Source organism: Hemicordylus capensis, chromosome 1 (assembly GCF_027244095.1).
Source record: "Hemicordylus capensis ecotype Gifberg chromosome 1, rHemCap1.1.pri, whole genome shotgun sequence".
NCBI lineage: Eukaryota > Metazoa > Chordata > Lepidosauria > Squamata > Cordylidae > Hemicordylus > Hemicordylus capensis.
In genome coordinates this window covers 229,980,885-229,999,575 of record NC_069657.1, presented here as the reverse complement: position 1 = coordinate 229,999,575, position 18,691 = coordinate 229,980,885, and the positions used below count along the sequence as shown (strand labels likewise).

Sequence of the window (18,691 nt, the reverse complement as noted above, 5' to 3'; positions counted from 1 at the left end):
TATCAAATGTAAATAATAATAATAATAGTAATAACAACTAAAATGTTATTAGACTATTATTAAACTAAAATGTTTAGAAACAACTGGTGTCAGCAAAAACATTCAGATATTTATTTTTTTAAAAAGCAATGAGCATGTGGAGTATGCAGTTAACAATCAATGGTGAGACACTTGGACGGGTTAGCATTAGAAGAGGTATTTTCCAAGGGGACTCACTATCCCCTCTGCTGTTTGTAATCGCCATGACTCCACTTTCATAAATACTAAACAAAACAGGCCTCGGATACCAAACATACAAAACATCAAGTAAAATAAACCACCTGCTGTACATGGACGATCTGAAGTTGTATGGAAAGTCCCTACCAGAAATCGAATCTCTGCTAAACACTGTCTGTATATTCAGTAACGATATAGCAATGGAGTTTGGACTAGACAAGTGTGCTGCATTAATAATGAACAGAGGAAAAATAAGAAAAAACAGAAGGAATAGAACTGCCCAATGGAAGCAAGATCAAGAACCTGGAAGAGAAAGAACATAACAAATACTTGGGCATTCTCCAGGCTGGTAACATGGCACACACTGAAGTTAAAAGAAAAATTGGAAGTGAATACATCAGGAGAGTTAGAAAAATCCTCAAGTCCAAACTCAATGGCGGGAACACCATACAAGCCATCAACACCTGGACTATACCTGTTATCAGATACACTGCAGGAATAATAGACTGGACCCAGGCAGAGCGAGAGACGCTAGATCGTAAGACCAGGAAAATCATGACCATCAATCATGCTCTGCACCCCCGCAGTGATGTCAATAGGCTATACCTCCCTCGCAGCTCAGGTGGAAGAGGAATGCTACAAGTCCATCAAACAGTAGAGGAGGAGAAAAGAGGCCTTGAAGAATATATCAAGGACAGTGAAGAAGATGCACTTCAAATGGTCAATAACGCGAAACTATTCAACACCAATGAAACAAAGCAGGCCTACAAGAAAGAACAAGTCAAGAACCGAGCAGAAAAATGGAAAAATAAGCCACTGCATGGTCAATATTTGCACAATATAAGTGGAAAATCAGACATCACCAAGACCTGGCAATGGCTTAAGAATGGCAACTTGAAGAAAGAAACAGGGGGTTTAATACTGGCTGCACAAGAACAGGCACTAAGAACAAATGCAATAAGAGCAAAAGTCGAAAAGTCAACAACAAACAGCAAGTGCCTCCTTTGTAAAGAAGCAGATGAAACCGTGGACCACCTAATCAGCTGTTGTAAAAAGATCACACAGACTGACTACAAACAAAGGTATGGCAAGGTAGCAGGGATGATACACTGGAACATCTGCAAAAAATACAAGCTACCTGTAGCCAAAAACTGGTGGGACCATAAAATTGAAAAAGTTGAAGAAAATGAAGATGTAAAAATATTACGGGACTTCCGACTACAAATAGACAAACATCTGCCACACAATACACCAGATACAACTGTAGTCGAGAAGTAAGAAAAACAAGTCAAAATAATCGACATAGCAATACCAGGTGATAGCAGAATAGAAGAAAAAGAAATGGAAAAAATCACAAAATACAAAGGTCTATAATTTGAAATTGAAAGGCTGTGGCAGAAGAAGGCCAAAATAATCCCAATGGTAATTATCGCCCTAGGTGCAATCCCAAAAGACCTTGAAGAGCACCTCAACACCATAGGGGCCACAGAAATCACCATCAGCCAATTCCAAAAAGCAACTTTACTGGGAACAGCCTATATTCTGTGACGATATCTATAACTGCAACAACATTGATAATAAAATTCAGCCATCCCCAGTCCTTGGGAAGGACTCGATGTCTGGATAAAACAAACCAGTCAATAACACCTGTCTGAATGTGTAAACAAGAAATAATAAATGCTGAGAATGGGAACTATCAGCACCAGCAGAGCTTCCCTTCTCCAGTCCAGTTCATGGAATCGCTGACTGGGGAAGAGAAGCTCTGACAGGCCGCGTTCTTGGAATCGCTTCTGACGCCAGATGCAGGGGCAGAGCCAATACCTGTCAGAGGGTCCATTTAACCCTTTCCTATCCCTCCCCAGTCAGTGTTTCATTGAAACACTGGCTAGCTGGGCTTCTTCCCCCACAGCACAGTTTCAGTTAAACACTGCCTGGAGAGGAGAGGGGTGTGCCTCATGCTCCCAGCTGGTGAGCACTTCGTTCGCCAGCTGGGTATGGGAGGCGACGCCCTTCCCCAAGGTGAGGAAGAGCCTTGGAGGCTTCCGCAGACCCTGGCAGCTGGAAGACAATTGTCTCCCCCTTGCTCCATGGTCCCCTACACCCGTTTCCCAGCCCTACCTGGAAATTTTGCATGCAAAGCAGATGATCTGCCACTAAGCTTTGATGAAATCCCCAAGCCAGCAGTTTCAGGAGGTATTTCTTCCAGCTGCTCCTGTGGGGATGAACTCCCAGCTCTTGGAACTTCAAACTTTCTCTCTAACTCACTGTGCTAGAGCACTTCGGCCCATTACTCCTATTCTAAAACAGCTATATTGGCTACCAGTAAGTTTCCGGGCAAAATACAAGGTGCTGCTATTACCTATAAAGCCCTCACCAGCTTGGGCCCAGGGTATTTGAGAGAGTTCCGCCTTCTTCATGAACCCTGCCACTTATTCAGGGGAGTTCTGGTTACAGTTACCACCAGCTCATTCGTTAGCGACCGAAAACTGAGCCTTCTCTAGGATTGCCCTGGGGCTCTGGAGCACACTCCCAAACAAATTCAGAACCTCCACATTTCTGGTTGTTTTTAAGCATCATCTGAAAATGCACCTATTTTATCATGCTTTAAGTTCATAATGTGTTTTATTGATAGTTATTTTAAATGTTTTAATATGATGTAATGTTTTAATTGTTGTGTGTGTTTAGTATGTGCAGTGATATATAAATGTGAAAAATAAATAGACATCGTTCTTCCACATAGGCAGAAGTAAATGAATATAATAAGTGACTATAATAAAAGGTTGTTCACACATTTTGTGTACAGTTTAGTGGAAGATCATATTCAATGCCGACATATCACAGAATTTCCCTGCTGCTCTCAATGGAGCAGATTGTCTCCAATCTTCCTCTTTCTCTCTTTGATAAATAGAAAATATAGTAGAGTCACTACTCTGCTTATATTTATGGGACAGAGACATTCCAGGGGCCACAAAGTATATGCAGTTTCTTCAGTGACCCATATCCCTTCCTGGCCAGCTTGCTTTCTAAAGCAGCTAAGGCAGTGTGCAGGAAAGATCTTTTGCTCCCTAGCCAGACAGTCTCATTTTGAGGACAGCAAAACCAGCCAAAAAGGTATACAAGCAATGTACTATAGCAGGAGGAATGGTCTCTTGTAGGGATATGCAGAATATTCCAAATACAGAGTTTTCTGACTAGAAATGGGGCATGTTGAGTGCTCCAAGCTCAACAGAACAATTTTGCTTGGAGGCCAGATGAGATCCGGAAACACACTGCCGCCTCAGCTGTCAGTGCCAACAGTACCGTAGGTAAGAAGCTATGTTTAATTTAATGTTAAAGTAACCTTTCGTTACCACCTCCAGGGTTTTTTTAAAAAGAAAAAAACATGTATAACATTTGGAACGTTCCAAGTGGAATGGTTCTGTTCCCGTGAAACACTGAGGTCGCCCCAGTGTTTCAATCTGAACGTTCCAGCCTTTTGGTGTTCCATTCTGAGTCAGCATGGAATACCAAACATGTTCCATGCATACCTCTAGTCTCCTCCTTTGTTTCAACAATGGCAGAATCCCTTCCTTAGGTGATTTGAATTCTCTAGAAATTATGTCAGTTGGCTGGGGAAAGACATGGAAGTCCGCAGAGTGAATGATGTGGAAGTAAGGCTGAGCGAAGGGTGGGATGATGGCTCTACTAATTTTTATTGAATTAGTTGACTCTATGTTTGGGTATATAGATGTTACATGTATCCATACAAAGTGTCATTTACCCAGCTCATTTTGTTTTGCTTGCTTTCCTATTGTTTTTATCTGCAAGTTATCTGCAAATAATTCTCTCATCAGAGATGGATATAAATGTTAACATTTATAATCAGCAGTGACACGGTTAGAAATTTTGCAGTAGATCCTGCTTTAGCCATTGGTCATGATCTAGGTATGTGCACATCGGAAGGATCCGACGTGCCTGCAAACACATCCGGCATGTGCAGACTTGTCAGATACTTCCGCCTACTTCCGGTGAAGGGGCAGGGAGGTATGCTGCCACCCCAGTGGACTTTTAAAACACAGAGTGTCAGCAGGGGAAAAGTGGAGGGAGAGGTAAGTTTACCCCCCCGCCCTTAAAGCAGAACCCTCCCCATCTTCGAACCAGTGGAACCGCCCACCATTGGAACCAGTTCGGAGGCCCATAAAGGGCCTCCGAACCGGTTCTGTGCACATCCCTATTCCTGTCAAGTTCAAAGCAAGGTTCAGTTGGATTCAGGTGGATACAAGTTGTTCTAGTAAGAACTAATCAGCCTACTTTCCTTTCACTGTCTCTACAACTGGACTAAATTTGGTTCAAATCGAGGTCCACAAGTTAGATATCTTGTACTCTAATGTTCATGTGTCCACCATCTTGGATCCAGGAGGAGGACATCATTACAAACTACACCATTGAGGTGGCCCTGTGTTTCACTCACTACAACTGTACAAAATTTGGTTCAAATCAGTTAGACAGTCATCAAGCTTAGTGCACTTGTGTCTCAACAGTTCACACGTCCACCATCTTGGACCGGGGTGGATGACATAATTACAAACTATACCATTGGGGCATCCCTATGTGTCCATACAGCTGTAACAAATTTGGTTCAAATTGGTTAGACTGTCCACAAGTTAGTGCACTTGCACCGCAAAAGTTTACGTGTCTGCCATCTTGAATTGGGTTGGATGACATTCACAGTCTACAGCGTTGAGATGTCTCTATGTGTTCCTACAGCTGTAGCAAATTTGGTTCAAATCGGTTAAGGGATTCACAAGTTAGCCCACTTGTGCCTCCAAAGTTTATGCATTTGCCGTCTTGAATTGGTGTGGATGACTTCACAAACTACGCTGTTGAGGTGTCCCTGTGTGTCACTCACTGCAACTGTACCTGATTTGGTTCAAATGAGTTAGACAGTCCAAAAATTTGGTTCAAATCGGTTAAGCGGTTCACAAGTTAGCCCTCTTGTGCCTCAAAGTTTATTCGTCCACCATCTTGAATCAGTGTGGATGACATCATCACAAACTATGCCATTGAGGTGTCCCTATGTGACATGGACACACACACAGAAAGCCGAGTGATATCATAAGCCTACTGGAAAATAGGCTTAAAAATAAGTGATTCTTATTTTCTTAATTGATTTTAAATTTAAATCAGATTTTTCTTTTTCTTTAAATGCTTAAAAAAAACCACCTGATTAGATAGATAGATAGATAGATAGAATATATGAAGCTGCCATATACCGAGTCAGACCATTAGTCCATCTAGCTCAGAATTGCTTATACAGACAGGCAGTGGCTTCATCAAGGTTGCAGGCAGGAATCTCAGCCGCATCTTGCAGATGCAAGCATGCATATGCTTTTCCCAGAGCAGTCCATCCCCTAAGGAGAATATCTTACAGTGCTCACACATGTAGTCTCCCATTCATATGCAACCAGGGTGGATCCTGCTTATCAATAAGGACAAGTCATGCTTGCTACCACAAGACCAGCTCTCCTCATATACATAGTTTTAATTTAAGATATGTGTTAAAGCCCAAAGCCATTATAATGGATATGGATTATGACTTTGATTATATACTATGAACATGCTTGATAACAGCAGTATATGGAGATGAGCGATAACAGAACTGTGCAGTGCTCATTCTGTGTGTGTCTGTCCAGAAGTGCACCTAGGTAATTTTGGAGCCTGGACCTAGTGGGTTACTGGGGCCTCCCTTTGCAAAATCAGTATCCTCTCCCCCTCTCTCCCCACTTGCCCCAGGGTTTCACGCAGCTTCCCATTGGTCTCGGGCGGGGGGAGGCTTCAGTTCCAGAAGTGTTTGTAATTTTCTGCCATGAAACAAGCCCCTTGTATGACTTTTTTTGATTTTTTTTTAATTCGAAAATTTATTTAAAAACAGATTTGACCATTCCACTTCAAATTAGAGATACAGAGGCCCCCCCACACACACCCTGCCCTACACAGATTCTTCCACATGGGGGTGGGGGGCTTCAGTTCCAGACTTTTTTTTTTTAATTTTCTGCCATGAAACAAGCCACATATAGGACATTTTTGAATTTTTAAACAACAAAAAATATTAAAAACAGATGGATCAATCCACTTCAAACAGAGATACAGAGCCCTCCCACCCTGCCCTACATCTGTGCCTGATATAAAAGCTCTGTGACAAGCCATTCCATAAATATTCAAGGGGGGGGGAGATAACCACAAAAAGGAAATCACATACTTTCCATTATTAAGTCAGAGGAAGAGGTAGGCCCTTCTCAATACACACGGAAACAAGGCAGTGTGTGCACAGTGCAGGCCACTCTGTCTCCAGACTGGATGCCTGAGGCAGCCTGCCAGGGCCATCCCTGTAGGGGTGCGGAGCAGGGGACAAATCAGCATGGAACATAGAAACTGCCATATGCTGATTCAGACTATTGGTCTATCTAGCTCAGTATTGTCTTCACGAACTGGCAGTGGCTTCTCCAAGGTTGCAGTCAGGAATCTCTCTCAGCCCTATCTTGGAGAAGCCAGGGAGGGAACTTGGAACCTTCTGCTCTTCCCAGAGTGGCTCCATTCCCTAAGGGGAATATCTTTCAGTGCTCACACATCAAGTCTCCCATTCATATGCAACCAGGGTGGACCCTGCTTAGCTACGGGGACAAGTCATGCTTGCTACCACAAGACCAGCTCTCCACATGTGCAGGGCCTCCTTGACATTTCATATGATTATGAATAATACTGAGTGATGACATACTATGTAGCGAGTGTGAGTGAGCAAGTGAGTTTGCAACCTCCTTTAGAGCAGATAATCATTTTCTTAGACCTTTTGCTATGTAAACCACTTTGAGACTTTTACAGGACCATTTGCACAAGTGTATACAAATGGCCTTCTCAAACCTATCAGAACATTCAAGTTCCGAGCGGGCAGGATCACATGGCTGGAACTAGAGAAGGAGAGCCGACTGACTTGCTCGAGCCTTTAACCCTTTTGGTTCTTTGGCCTACACTTGCTCAGGGATATAGAGGGAAAGGCGAGCCTTGAAGAAGGGAGAATTTTAAAGCTGCATGGGTAGCCTGCAACAGCACTGCTAGGGAGTGGGGACAAGGTGGTGGTGAGCGATACCTGTGTACTGCTGGCTGGGGTGAGGGAAACAGTTGATGTGGGCAAAGTTGGGAAGGGAGGCAGAGCAACCAGCAGACCAGCTTCAGGGAGTGGGGAGGAGTGAGAAACCAAGGAAAGTGCAAGCATGTGTGGTGCATGGTGGTGGAAGAGATTGGAAGTCAGGAGAACACAGGAGATTAATTGGAGTGAAGCACACATGCTCCTGCTGTATCACACTCTCCTCCCTCACAGCAGCAACAGCAAATGGGGAACAACACAAGGCGGGAAGCCTGCCCTGCCTTGCTGTTTGTTCTCCGGCTTTGTGTGGCTTGGGCAGCAGCCTGCTTGACAATACCTGTGGCCTGATACCATGTGTATGTGCTCGCCTGGCCCGCCCCAGCTCTGCCAGGCCTAGGGGAGTTCAAGTCGCCTTTTTCTACACAGAACAACAAAAAGCGATAATTTGTTCAGGTGCTCCTGGGGAGGAAGCTGGATCAGAAGCAGCCAAGGCCCACCCTGAATTGGCCGTGCTGTCCCCCCATCCCTTTATGTGGATCAGGGCAGGCTGGCGGAGGCCCCAGCTGTGGGTCTCGGGCATTAATCCACCCAGTGGCAGCACGGGCTGGTGCCAGCATTGCGACCACCCACACTAGGCCCCAGGGGGATATTTAGAGGCCCCCTTCCAGTGGAGAACTGGACTTCGGACCAGAGGTCCAATCCCAAAGTGCACCAGTGTGACTGTGTGTACAGAGGGAGGAAAATTCAGGCCCTAATTTTTCTCTAAAGGTGCAAACACAAAGAAGGAACAATATTAGACTATAGAGAGTGAACAAGGAAGAGGAGTCTGGAGTTAAAAGCAAGGAGGGAATGTCAGTAGAAAGAAAGCAAAACTGTTTGAGCACAATATTCCTGAAGTCTTGAGTGGTAAGTTTCTGATTCTGAAAGTATTCTCCATTGATTTGAGATCTACTAGAAAATTTGAAGGGAATGCCTATCATGGTAATACTGCATTTGGGGATATTTTAATGAGTTTCTTCTACCTGAGGATATGCAACGTTTAAATTGTGAAAATCGAGTTTTGCTGACTGATGATTTAAATCTATTTGATTTACATCAAATCCGCACTGACTGGATTTCAGCTGATGATACATTATGAGCAAATGAAAGACAGATTAACACAGCAGCCTACATGTGTGCAGAAGCTTTCAAATGCCTCAGTTATTGCTAATAGTCAGTTTAGACAACTGCTATGGTCATCCATGGGAAATCCCTTTCCAACTCTCTGAATTTACCCACTTGCCTTCTAGCACTGCTTGACTTCTTCTGGTAGCAGAGGAACAAGGAAGTTGCTGCAGCTTCCCTTTGGCAGGATTTCTTTATTCTTCTCTGCCAGACGAAGCCAAAGTGGGTGAGTGCTGGTACTGTTACTGGTAGGAGATTCCTCTCTGTGGGTGCCTGTAGTATTTATCAGAATAAATACATACTTTTTAAATATTATAATAATTGTATAATGTTTATTAAATTGTGTTATTATATACAGAACAAATACATAGTATTAAGTGAGTGCCGCCCTCTTCATCCTATTAAGATTATCTGGGGAGGTCCAGTTGTGGTTGCCACCAGCTTGCTTGGTGGCGACCCCAAACCAGGCCTTCTCTAGGATTGCCCCGGGGCTCTGAAACACACTCCCAAATGAAATCAGACTCACCCCATCTCTGGTTGTTTTTAAACTACTTTTGAAAACACACCTGTTTCATCAGTTTATGGTGTTTTGAAGTTTTGTTTCTGGTAATTTTCATCTGTTTTATATCTTGTTTACACAGCCAGACAGGTGTTATTGACTGGTTTGTTTTATCCAGACATCGAGTCCTTCCCAAGGACCTGGGTTGGCTGAATTTTATTGTCAATTGTTATAGATATCGTCGCAGAATATAGGCTGTTCCCAGTAAAGCTGCTTTTTGTAATTGGCTGATGGTGATTTCTGTGACCCCTAAGGTGTTGAGGTGCTCTATTATTATTATTATTATTATTATTATTATTATTATTATTATTAATTCAATTTCTATACCGCCCTTCCAAAAATGGCTCAAGGCGGTTTACAAGGAGAAATAAACAAATAAGATGGATCCCTGTCCCCAAAGGGCTCACAATCTAAAAAGAAACATAAGATAGACACCAGCAACAGTCACTGGAGGTACTGTGCTGGGGGTGGATAGGGCCAGTTACTCTCCCCCTGCTAAATAAAGAGAATCACCACGGTAAAAGGTGTCTCTTTGCCCAGTTAGCAGGGATGCAGGAATATAGCAGGAATAACTATATTATTTTTAGGTTTTAGTTGCTGTTTGTTTACATTGTAAAATACCCTGAGATTTTATATAGGGCAGTATATAAATGCATTAAATAAATAAATAAAATGCTGCAGGTACTTAAAGACTTCAATATTCATTCCAACTACTGCATGAATCCACCCTAATGATTAAGAACTTTTTGAGTGAAGGAGTCTCCTGCTAACTGAGCAAAGAGGCACCTTTTAAAAGTGGTGATTCTATTTAGTGGGGGGAAGCAACTGGCCCTATCCATCCCTAGCACAGCATCCCTCCAGTGGCTGTTGCTGGTGTATATCTTATGTTTCTTTTCTTTTTTTCCTCTCAGATTGTGAGCCCTTTGGGGACATGGGACAATTCATTCATTCATTCATATCTGTGTAAACCACTTTGGAAACTTGCATTGAAAAGCGGTATATACAATATTCATTGTATTAAATATATTTTTGTTAGGATTTTAGAAATGTGCCTTGCCTCATGTTTTGTCTTATTTTTGGTCCTGATTTGCAGATACTGGTTTGGGAGATTCTGTGTGTTCCAGCCCAAGTATATCTAGCACTACAAGTCCTAAGCTGGATCCTCCTCCTTCCCCTCATGCTAATCGGAAAAAGCATCGCAGGAAGAAAAGCACTAGCAATTTTAAAGCTGATGGTATCTCAGGCACAGCTGAAGGTATCTATTTTTTACTTGTTTATTTATTTATTTATTAAAAGATTTAATATACTGCCCAATCCACAGAACAGCATCCGAGATTTAGAAAGAAAGAAAGAAAGAAAGAAAGAAAGAAAGAAAGAAAGAAAGAAAGAAAGGTTTAAAGGGCAAATGCTTGGCAGAAAAGAAATGTCTTCAATAAGATCTTAAAGGCTGAAAGGGAGGAGGCAGACTGAATCTGATGGGGGGGAGAGAATTCCAAAGTGAAGGGGCAGTGACAGGAAAAGCCCTTCCACGGGCCCTAGTACTACAGACCTCTTGGAGACAAGGGACCAAAAGAAGGGCAACCTGAGAAGATCTCACAGGACGGGACAGAACTGGCCGGGAGAGGCGGTCCTGAAGGTAAACAGATGCTAAGCCCTGAAGGTTTTAAACGGTGAGAACCAGCACTTTGAATTTGACCTGGAAGCAAATAGGTAACCAATGCAGCAACTGCAAGAGAGGTGTCACACTATCATATCTCCTAGCGCCCATAAGCAGGTGGACCGACGCATTCTGGACCAACTTAAGCTTCTGGGTCGTCTTCAAAGGCAACCCCAGGTAGAGCTGATTACAGTAATCCAGACAAGAGATGATGAGGGCATGAGTTACTGTTGCCAGGGCCTGCCGTTCAAGATAGGTCCACAACTGGCGGACCAGCCAAAGCAGGGCAATGGCACCTCCAGCCACGGCCTCCACCTGCTGCTCGAGCAGGAGCCACGAGTCCAAGAGGATCCCCAAGCCGCGGACCACCTCCTTCAGGGGTAGTGCAACCCCGTCCAGGAAGAGACTCAGAATTGGCTAGATCAAGGAGTAAGCAAAAGCAGCTCAGTCTTGGAGGGATTACGTTTGAGCCTTTTGGGGCCCATCCAGACCCTGATATCCTCCAGACACTGGGCAAGCACAAAAACAGCATCTCTGGAGTGGCCTGGGGTGGCAATATACAATTGATTATCATCGGCATATTGATGGAATCTCACCCCAAATCAACAATAAAAAATTGCCCTGGAACAATTAAAAACAAAACAAAAAACCACAGCCTTCCCTGCACTAGACAGAGACCAACCAACTCTAGATTATGTTCGTCAGTCACTTACATGGGGACATATGTAATGTCCTGAAACTGAGTTAGACCATATATCTGAGTACTGTACTGTCTACACTGACAGCAGCTTCAATCTCTCCCAGCCAGGGATTGAACCTGGGACCTTGTGCATGCAAAGCAAATGCCCCATCCCCTTAAAAGATTTATAAAAACTCACTGCAGTGTGAACTTACTTAACCCTGCATGAAAGATTTCCACTAAAGTCAATAAAGTTTACCCTGGTGCAAATGATAGCAGGAATACAGCTGAGTGTTGAACTCTCATTGCACTTTTGTGAGAAATATTTCTGTCCTGTGTCAGTTTTTCCTGAAAAGTTATATGACTTTGATGTTCTGCTGCAAGTTTTCTTCTTTATGTCTCTAAAAACAAGATAGTTCCTACCATTATTTGATCCCCCCCCCGTATAGCTGAAATACCATGAGAGTTTACATTGTTCTCATAATTCCAAGATCTCTCTGCTTAGTGCCAAAAGCTTATTTATGGCTCAGTGTTGTGTGTGTATATAAAAGTAGAGCTATCATAATGTACCTGTTGGCTCTCAGTGTATAACTCACATCATTCTATATCTCTACCATTTTAGTAAGCTCAACTGACCATGGAGGTAGGCAAGAAGTCACTTTCTGGCAAGGCAGTGACCTTCTGTCCTTGCAAAGAAATGTACCGCGCTAGCCCACTAACCTCTGCTTTCCCCCACACATTTCAAATACCCGTGTTCTAGTACATAACAAGTTGCCTTCTTCCCTCTTCCACACCTCTTCAAGCCATTTTAGTACAGCCAATATTTCAATATTGCTACTTAGTTATTTTACCCAGCTACATGTTCCTAGAGGTAAAGTTTTATCCAGGGCAATATAGTAATGTCAAAGTACTCTTAAAGTATTTGAGTTAATCATATTCTCAGACCATTCTTTTAGCATTGTAATATAGTACTGTACTGGCTCTTTTCCTGCATCAAAATGTTTTGTTACAACATTGTCCCCAGGGTCATTCCTGTAACCAAGGAATTACACCTTTTAAAAAATTTGATTCCATTTCAGTTCATGTTCAAGAGAATTTTTTCCATTCATTTCTGGTTCAAACACTAACATTTAAAAGTACATTGGTAACCAGTTCAGACACCACTGGTTTTGATAAGTTTCATGCAAAATAGTATCAAACTCTTTTGTTTGCAAGATATAAAATGAATACAAAAACTAAAAATTTTTTTAACTGGTTTTGATTTTTAAAAGGGTTTTTTAAACAAGGAAACAGGGTTTTCTTTTTTTAAAGGAAATAAAAAGTTGTGCTTAAAATTGAAAGCCAAGTAGTAATTATTGAACCACTTATTTTGAGCCTATTACAACTTTTTATGTTTGGGAGTTCACTTCAGGTTCAAGGCAACCAAGAGATTTTAGGTTTGGTTTATGTCCCCACCCAAAACTTAAAAGTTGTTCCAGTCTTGATAAGACCATTACAGATTTGGCAAGCTGTTGTGGGTTTTCAGCATATTCATGTCATGATACATGGATACAAACTCTTTGCACTGTGAGCTGTAGAAAGTTGCAGACCAGTGACAACTGGTTGTAACATGGCAAGTTACCTTCAGGGATTGTTTTTGATTTTTACAACAAAGAAATTCAGATCTAAATTCCACTACTGCTATGCTTAATGCAGAGCATGTGGCCAAGAGAGAAAACAGATACTAGGTGAGCAGTAGTAAATTGTGATTCCCTTCCACCCCAACTGGGGTTACACTGAGTGCAGGACCAAATTATAAATGGAATTTTCTAAAGGGCCTGCTACCCCACTAATTGGTATCAGTAATTGTCCTAAATCATTGCCAAGGAGGGGTTCAATGCAATAAAGGAACAGTGTCTGTGACTGCAGTTGCAACATGATTAACAGAAGTGACAGCGTACAAGCAGCAGCTGAGAGGTGTATAATACAAGGCCAGGGAAAAGCAAAGCCAATACAAAAGAAGCATATTGATTATATTAAAATGTAGCAGTTTCCTGTAAGTTAGAATTTCTGCTGTTTGCCAGATTTTATACATTTTTTCCATACAATTGTATAAATGCAGACAGTCTTTGCAGGATCATATCTTAAAATATACATTTCCAGTGTTGATATATTTTGTCTTGGGGGGGGGGGCAATATACTTAATATATCTGTGTTAGTACAAATTTTATGGCAAGCATTATGTCTGTATTTGTTGTCCTGTGTGACTGGTCTATTCTCCCTGAGCCAAAATATTTATTGCAGCAGGTGGACTGTTGAATGAATCAACAAGTGAAAAGTAACAGACTAGGTTTTGTAAGAAGTAGCAAAAATTGTACTTAGCCATTTCTATTTCTGCACAGAAATGTAGTCAGTTATGTAGTTATTGTGGTGATCAACTAGTTCCCAAACTAACTGAAGCTGAAAGTGTACTTTACCTCCCCAAATGTGGTGCCTACCAAACCAGAGTTAATCCATACTTTCACTGAAAATCAGCTGCATCACTCACTGTCTTGGAGACATAATAGTGGACTACCACAGTCCACTTCAGAAATAGGAGGGCAGAAATTAATAAAATCTACACTGAAAATCACAGAGGTTCACTTTTAAGCAAGGCACAAAGGTCACTAGTTGGGAAACCTTCAGCCTCAGTTGTCACAGCCTATCTTACATAAAAGGATTGCTGTTGAAAGGCCGTTGTGTTGATGCTGAGGAGTGGAAGACAAGGGAGGAGAAACTCATCTATTGTTTTAACCCACTTCATTGCAAACTAAGCAAGTTGAAAGCTTTTTTCTGTGCTTTCAACTCTTGTTAACTTCGGGGTCAAGAGAGGCTGCAAGTTACGCCTTCCCAGTTGGAAGGAAGTATGTCATAGTAGCCAACAGGAAAATGGATTTATATTGCACATCCTTGCATAACTAGAAATTCTAAAGAGGAAAGGTATAGAATAGAGGTTAACTTGCTCGTATCTATGGGAAATCAAATAAGTGTTTTGCACGCAGGGAACTTGTTGGCATAGTTATACAGGAAGTATTAAGTTTAATACTTGCTGGTATTAGGTGTATGGGAGTTTACTGTAAGGTGGCTTAACAACATGTTTCACAGGAGTGAAGATTCCCCCTTAAGTGAGAAGAGAATGGCAGCTAAGGCTATTGCTAAGAGTTCCTATCAGGTTTTCTTTTCCTTTGATTGCTAATTACCTAATTGGTGTCGAGAGCTGGGAAATGAGTTGTGTCTGAAACTGCTTCTAATATGCCAGCAACAGGGCCACAGAAGAGTATGCACCTGATCTTATTTTATTTTACATTTTCTCATCAACTGCCATCAGAGAACCATTCTCTGATTTAAAAAGTGTTTTAAAAGCATTTGAAGATTTGGTGCACAATAAAAATATTTATGGCGAAATTAGGAGAAAGGTTAGTATGTATGAGGCAGTGACCACCACCACCACCCATACATTTTACAGTGGTTTTTAATCTCATTAGCTGTCTGTATTTGACCATTCCATACAAACTGGTCAGTGTTGACCAATTTGTACATCTTGTGCATAATGCATAATGTACATCTTGTGCATACTGCTGAACTGTAGGATGCACACTCACTCCAGTCTAATAACCTGTAATGGCTTTCAATGTCAGGAGTGCTGTTGACACCAGGTTGTCTTCTACATAGTTCTTATCTGTAGACATTTAGTGCTTCTTCCTCCCCCCTTGTCAAATAGGATCTGCTGCTGTTTCCCACTGTGCACAGACTGCCTTGGTATTTTTAAATTTTGCTTTGTTAGGTGCATTTCAGCTTTAAATTTCTGCAAAGATTGTGTTGGACGGGAAATCCTTTCTGTTTCTGTAGATTGCCCGCATTTTCCGAAGATGTTACCTGTGATGAGAAAGCTATCTTTAAAAAGAACAAAGAAAAACTTTGATTCAAAGGTATTCATTTTTGTATAGGTAACTGAAGTGGTGCCACACAGAATATTCAGAGTATTCTGAATACTGTTACTGATTTCTATTATTTTATTTCAGTGTGCTGCTTCTAATAAAAGTAGTATTTATTATTTGGTCCATAATTAATTTGTAACTTACTTGATCAATCCTTTTCCATTTAAGCAGTTCAGAAGTTGGAATTGCAGAGCTGTCGATGCCTTTACCAAGGAAGGAAACCTTTATTGTTAAGTACAGTATCTACAAAGTAGATGTGATATTCCTGTGCCCTAAGTACAGGACAGGACAAGTAGCAAAGCAGAATATCTGCTTGTGCCTGCTTGCATGTGTGTTGCTTGCTGCTGCTTCTTCTTGGAACAGTTGCTACCTTTGAGAGAAGAACTCGTCAAGCAGGCACCTCTGTATACTGTTGTGAAGAAAGTGTTGTGAAATGACCCCAAGGGTGTAGCTTTAATTGAGCGGAAGGGTTCAAAGAACCTGGGGCCCCCAGCTCCTGAGGGCCCCCTCCAGGTCCACCCCTCCCTATTTTCTTCATTGTCTCTCTCACTCTAAGGGCTGCTGGGGAGAGGGGCAAACACAGTCCCCTCTCCCCTAGCTTACGGCCCTGAATGACTCTGAAAATCTACATACATCACAGTTTGTCAAGCTCCCAGTCATTCAGTGTTCTGCAAAATCAGTCTTTTGTTAGGTTCTAATAATGTTTTCACTCAATTGCCTGGTTGCCAGTCAACAGCAGTACCTCCTATGTTGTCTACTATGCCAAGTTTTGGGACAGTTGGATAGCCAGTTTTTAAATTTGTTTTTATCATTTTAATTTGTTGTTAATCCTTCTGCCTTTACCCCCTTAGGTCCGGCTCGCTTATAAAACCCATTTGTTAAATGCAGCATGTGTATAGAATACATTAAGTAAAAAAGACAACTTCAACAGGCCATTCAGGTTACTAGTCTTCCCTTTCCTTCCCTCCCCTCCCCAAAGTAATGCAAGATTCTTTATAAGCAGAAAATTGGCTTTTTGCCTGTGAAGTAATTGGTTTTCATATTGTAGCAAGGCTTATATAATGATTAATTTAATGGCAAAGAATCAGTTGATAAAAACAGTGAGCACAATTTAATTCTGTTTAATTTTTAAGAAAGAAAGCAAAAAGAGATTGAGTTTCTCTTAAGCTGATTTCTGTTTTTTCTTAAAAGTGCCTTTCTAGTTGCCACACAGTGATGTGATCATTATCTGTCACCTCGTCGCCTTGCTGCCTCAATACGCAGTTAAAAAAAAAAAAAAGACCAGAGAAGCTTGTGAAGTATGACTTCCTATCCCAAGACTCATTGCCTGCGATTCGTACCGCTTGACAGTAATGATCTTATTACAGTACTCTGGACCTTGAAGAGATTTCATGAGGAGAGTGAAAGGACGTGCCTCCATGTAATCAAGTGGCGCTGAATATTCCACGCGTTTTTGATCACATACTGATTGGGCACAGTTTTAGCCCATCTTCTAGTCAATTATGCATGGCCCCTTGTGCTCTTGTGATAGTCAGAAACATTGATAGCGGTTGTCTGGGTTTTGGCAGCCAGCCAACAGTTTGAAGTGCCTTACGCATAGTCATTCCAGGATAAGTGCTTTTTAGTTGGAATTGATTACCTTTCTTTAGGTTTTGCTTAATAGCAAAACTGCATTGGAGAGGGCTTCAGGTGAAAAATGGACGTATTAGGCATTTAGAGTATCTGAACTCCTAGTCAATTTTTTAGCCTTCCCTTGTTTCTACCTAATTTATATTTAATGATGTAATGTTTAATAATATTTAAACTATTTCTTTTAGTTGCTGCCAAACATGTAAGGTGAATATTAGAGTATCCAATTTTTAGGCTGAGCAAACGAATCCTCTATAACTTTCAAATTACTGAACACTTTGCTGGTTATCTGTCCAGGTGACCTCTTAATTTTCTAACTCTAGTAATTAAAAAATGGTAAGGGAAATTACTGCTTTATCATTTTTTTCAATATTCTTGTTGTGAGACTTCTAAAATATAAATACCATATCCTTAGTGTGTCAAATCAAGGCAGATGTTTCCATTCTATGTTATGAATCTTTTTCAAATGACATAATTTGGAAATACAGAAGCCCAGCACCAAGTATTTTAAATAAAAGTGAAACTGTTCATTTCTTCAGCCATTATCAGAATGGGATGCTTGGGGCAGGGGGTGCATCCTGATCCAGCCCCTGGCAGCTGTCCCCTGAGTTGTCCTGGGGCCTTTTTGTCTCCCAATTTATTTAACATTTGATGCATAAATCTGTGGTTCAGCTGCTGACTTGTGCATTTATGTAGTAAATACGTAAAGCTGCTGGGAAAGTATGGTGTCATCTAATACTGATGACATCAAACTCTGTGTTTCATTTCACATCTGAAAGAGTTGTCATGGTTGGTCTTTTGAATTAGAGTCTGAGACTGATGGACTAAATGAGGTTGAATAAATGGAAACTGAATCCAGGCAAGACTAAAGCTTATAATGGCAGTTGAGAAACCCTGGTGTACAGCCTAAGAGTACTACTGCATCCAGCACTGCTCCTGGATACCCAGCTAGTAGCAGTGGCTGTGAAGGCTTTTTATTCATGATGCTTTGTTTGTAATCTTTCGTGGAGAACAGGGAAGTTGACACCAACTTTTGAGCTTTAGTAACTCCTAGGTTTGATGACTGTAAATATGTAGCATGTGGGGTTTCCTTTTGAAGGCTGTTTGGAAACATTTGATGCAGAAATCTGTGATCCAACTGCTGACTTATGGCGATCTCCAGGAATATCTCCCTAAATGAGGAACAGCAGGATATAAATGTAGTAAATACATAAATGGTTCAATTCACAAATCCTTGCTCCATATATCAGCTCTCCTGGGAGCAGAGGTTCTCCTTAAGGGGGACCAACAGAGCTCCATGTTTTTTGTTTTATCACACAAGTTGATTTTTTTTAATGTTTCACATTATATTTTACATGTTGTGTGTCTCTCTCTCAGGAATACCATTACTCTACAGAGAAATGTTGCATAGAGTAATGAATACAATCTAGTTTTCAATCTCATTAAATAGACCACATAGCAAGGCACATAGCAAGGCAGCTTTCACTGAACAACTACAGGCTAAAAGAAAATTTAGCAAAATCTCACAATGAATAAATAAAATGTTTATCAACAACTCTTCTGTTGGCATTGTTAGGTCTTATTAGGATTAATACAGTACAATTACTATAGTGCTACATTAATAAAGTAAAATAATTAATAAAGTTAATACCAGAGGCCCTTTTTATTCACAGGGGTTCTGTTCTTGCCTGAAACCGTAAATATGGAAACC

General features: G+C 41.3%; 1 protein-coding gene across 16 annotated transcripts in view; it reads left to right on the top strand.

Annotated features, from left to right (window-relative positions):
* The window catches only part of AGAP1 (ArfGAP with GTPase domain, ankyrin repeat and PH domain 1), a 591,701-nt gene that overhangs the window by 394,295 nt on the left and 178,715 nt on the right, over positions 1-18,691 (top strand). For 12 of the 16 annotated variants that reach the window (XM_053283168.1, XM_053283164.1, XM_053283165.1 and 9 more), the window contains one exon: positions 10,153-10,314. In XM_053283168.1, coding sequence (XP_053139143.1) covers positions 10,153-10,314 — 162 coding nt within the window. Of the gene's footprint in view, positions 1-8,104; positions 8,562-10,152; positions 10,315-15,262; positions 15,382-18,691 lie in introns of those variants that run through there. The other 4 variants (XM_053283167.1, XR_008313014.1, XR_008313016.1 and 1 more) reach the window with 4 other exon arrangements.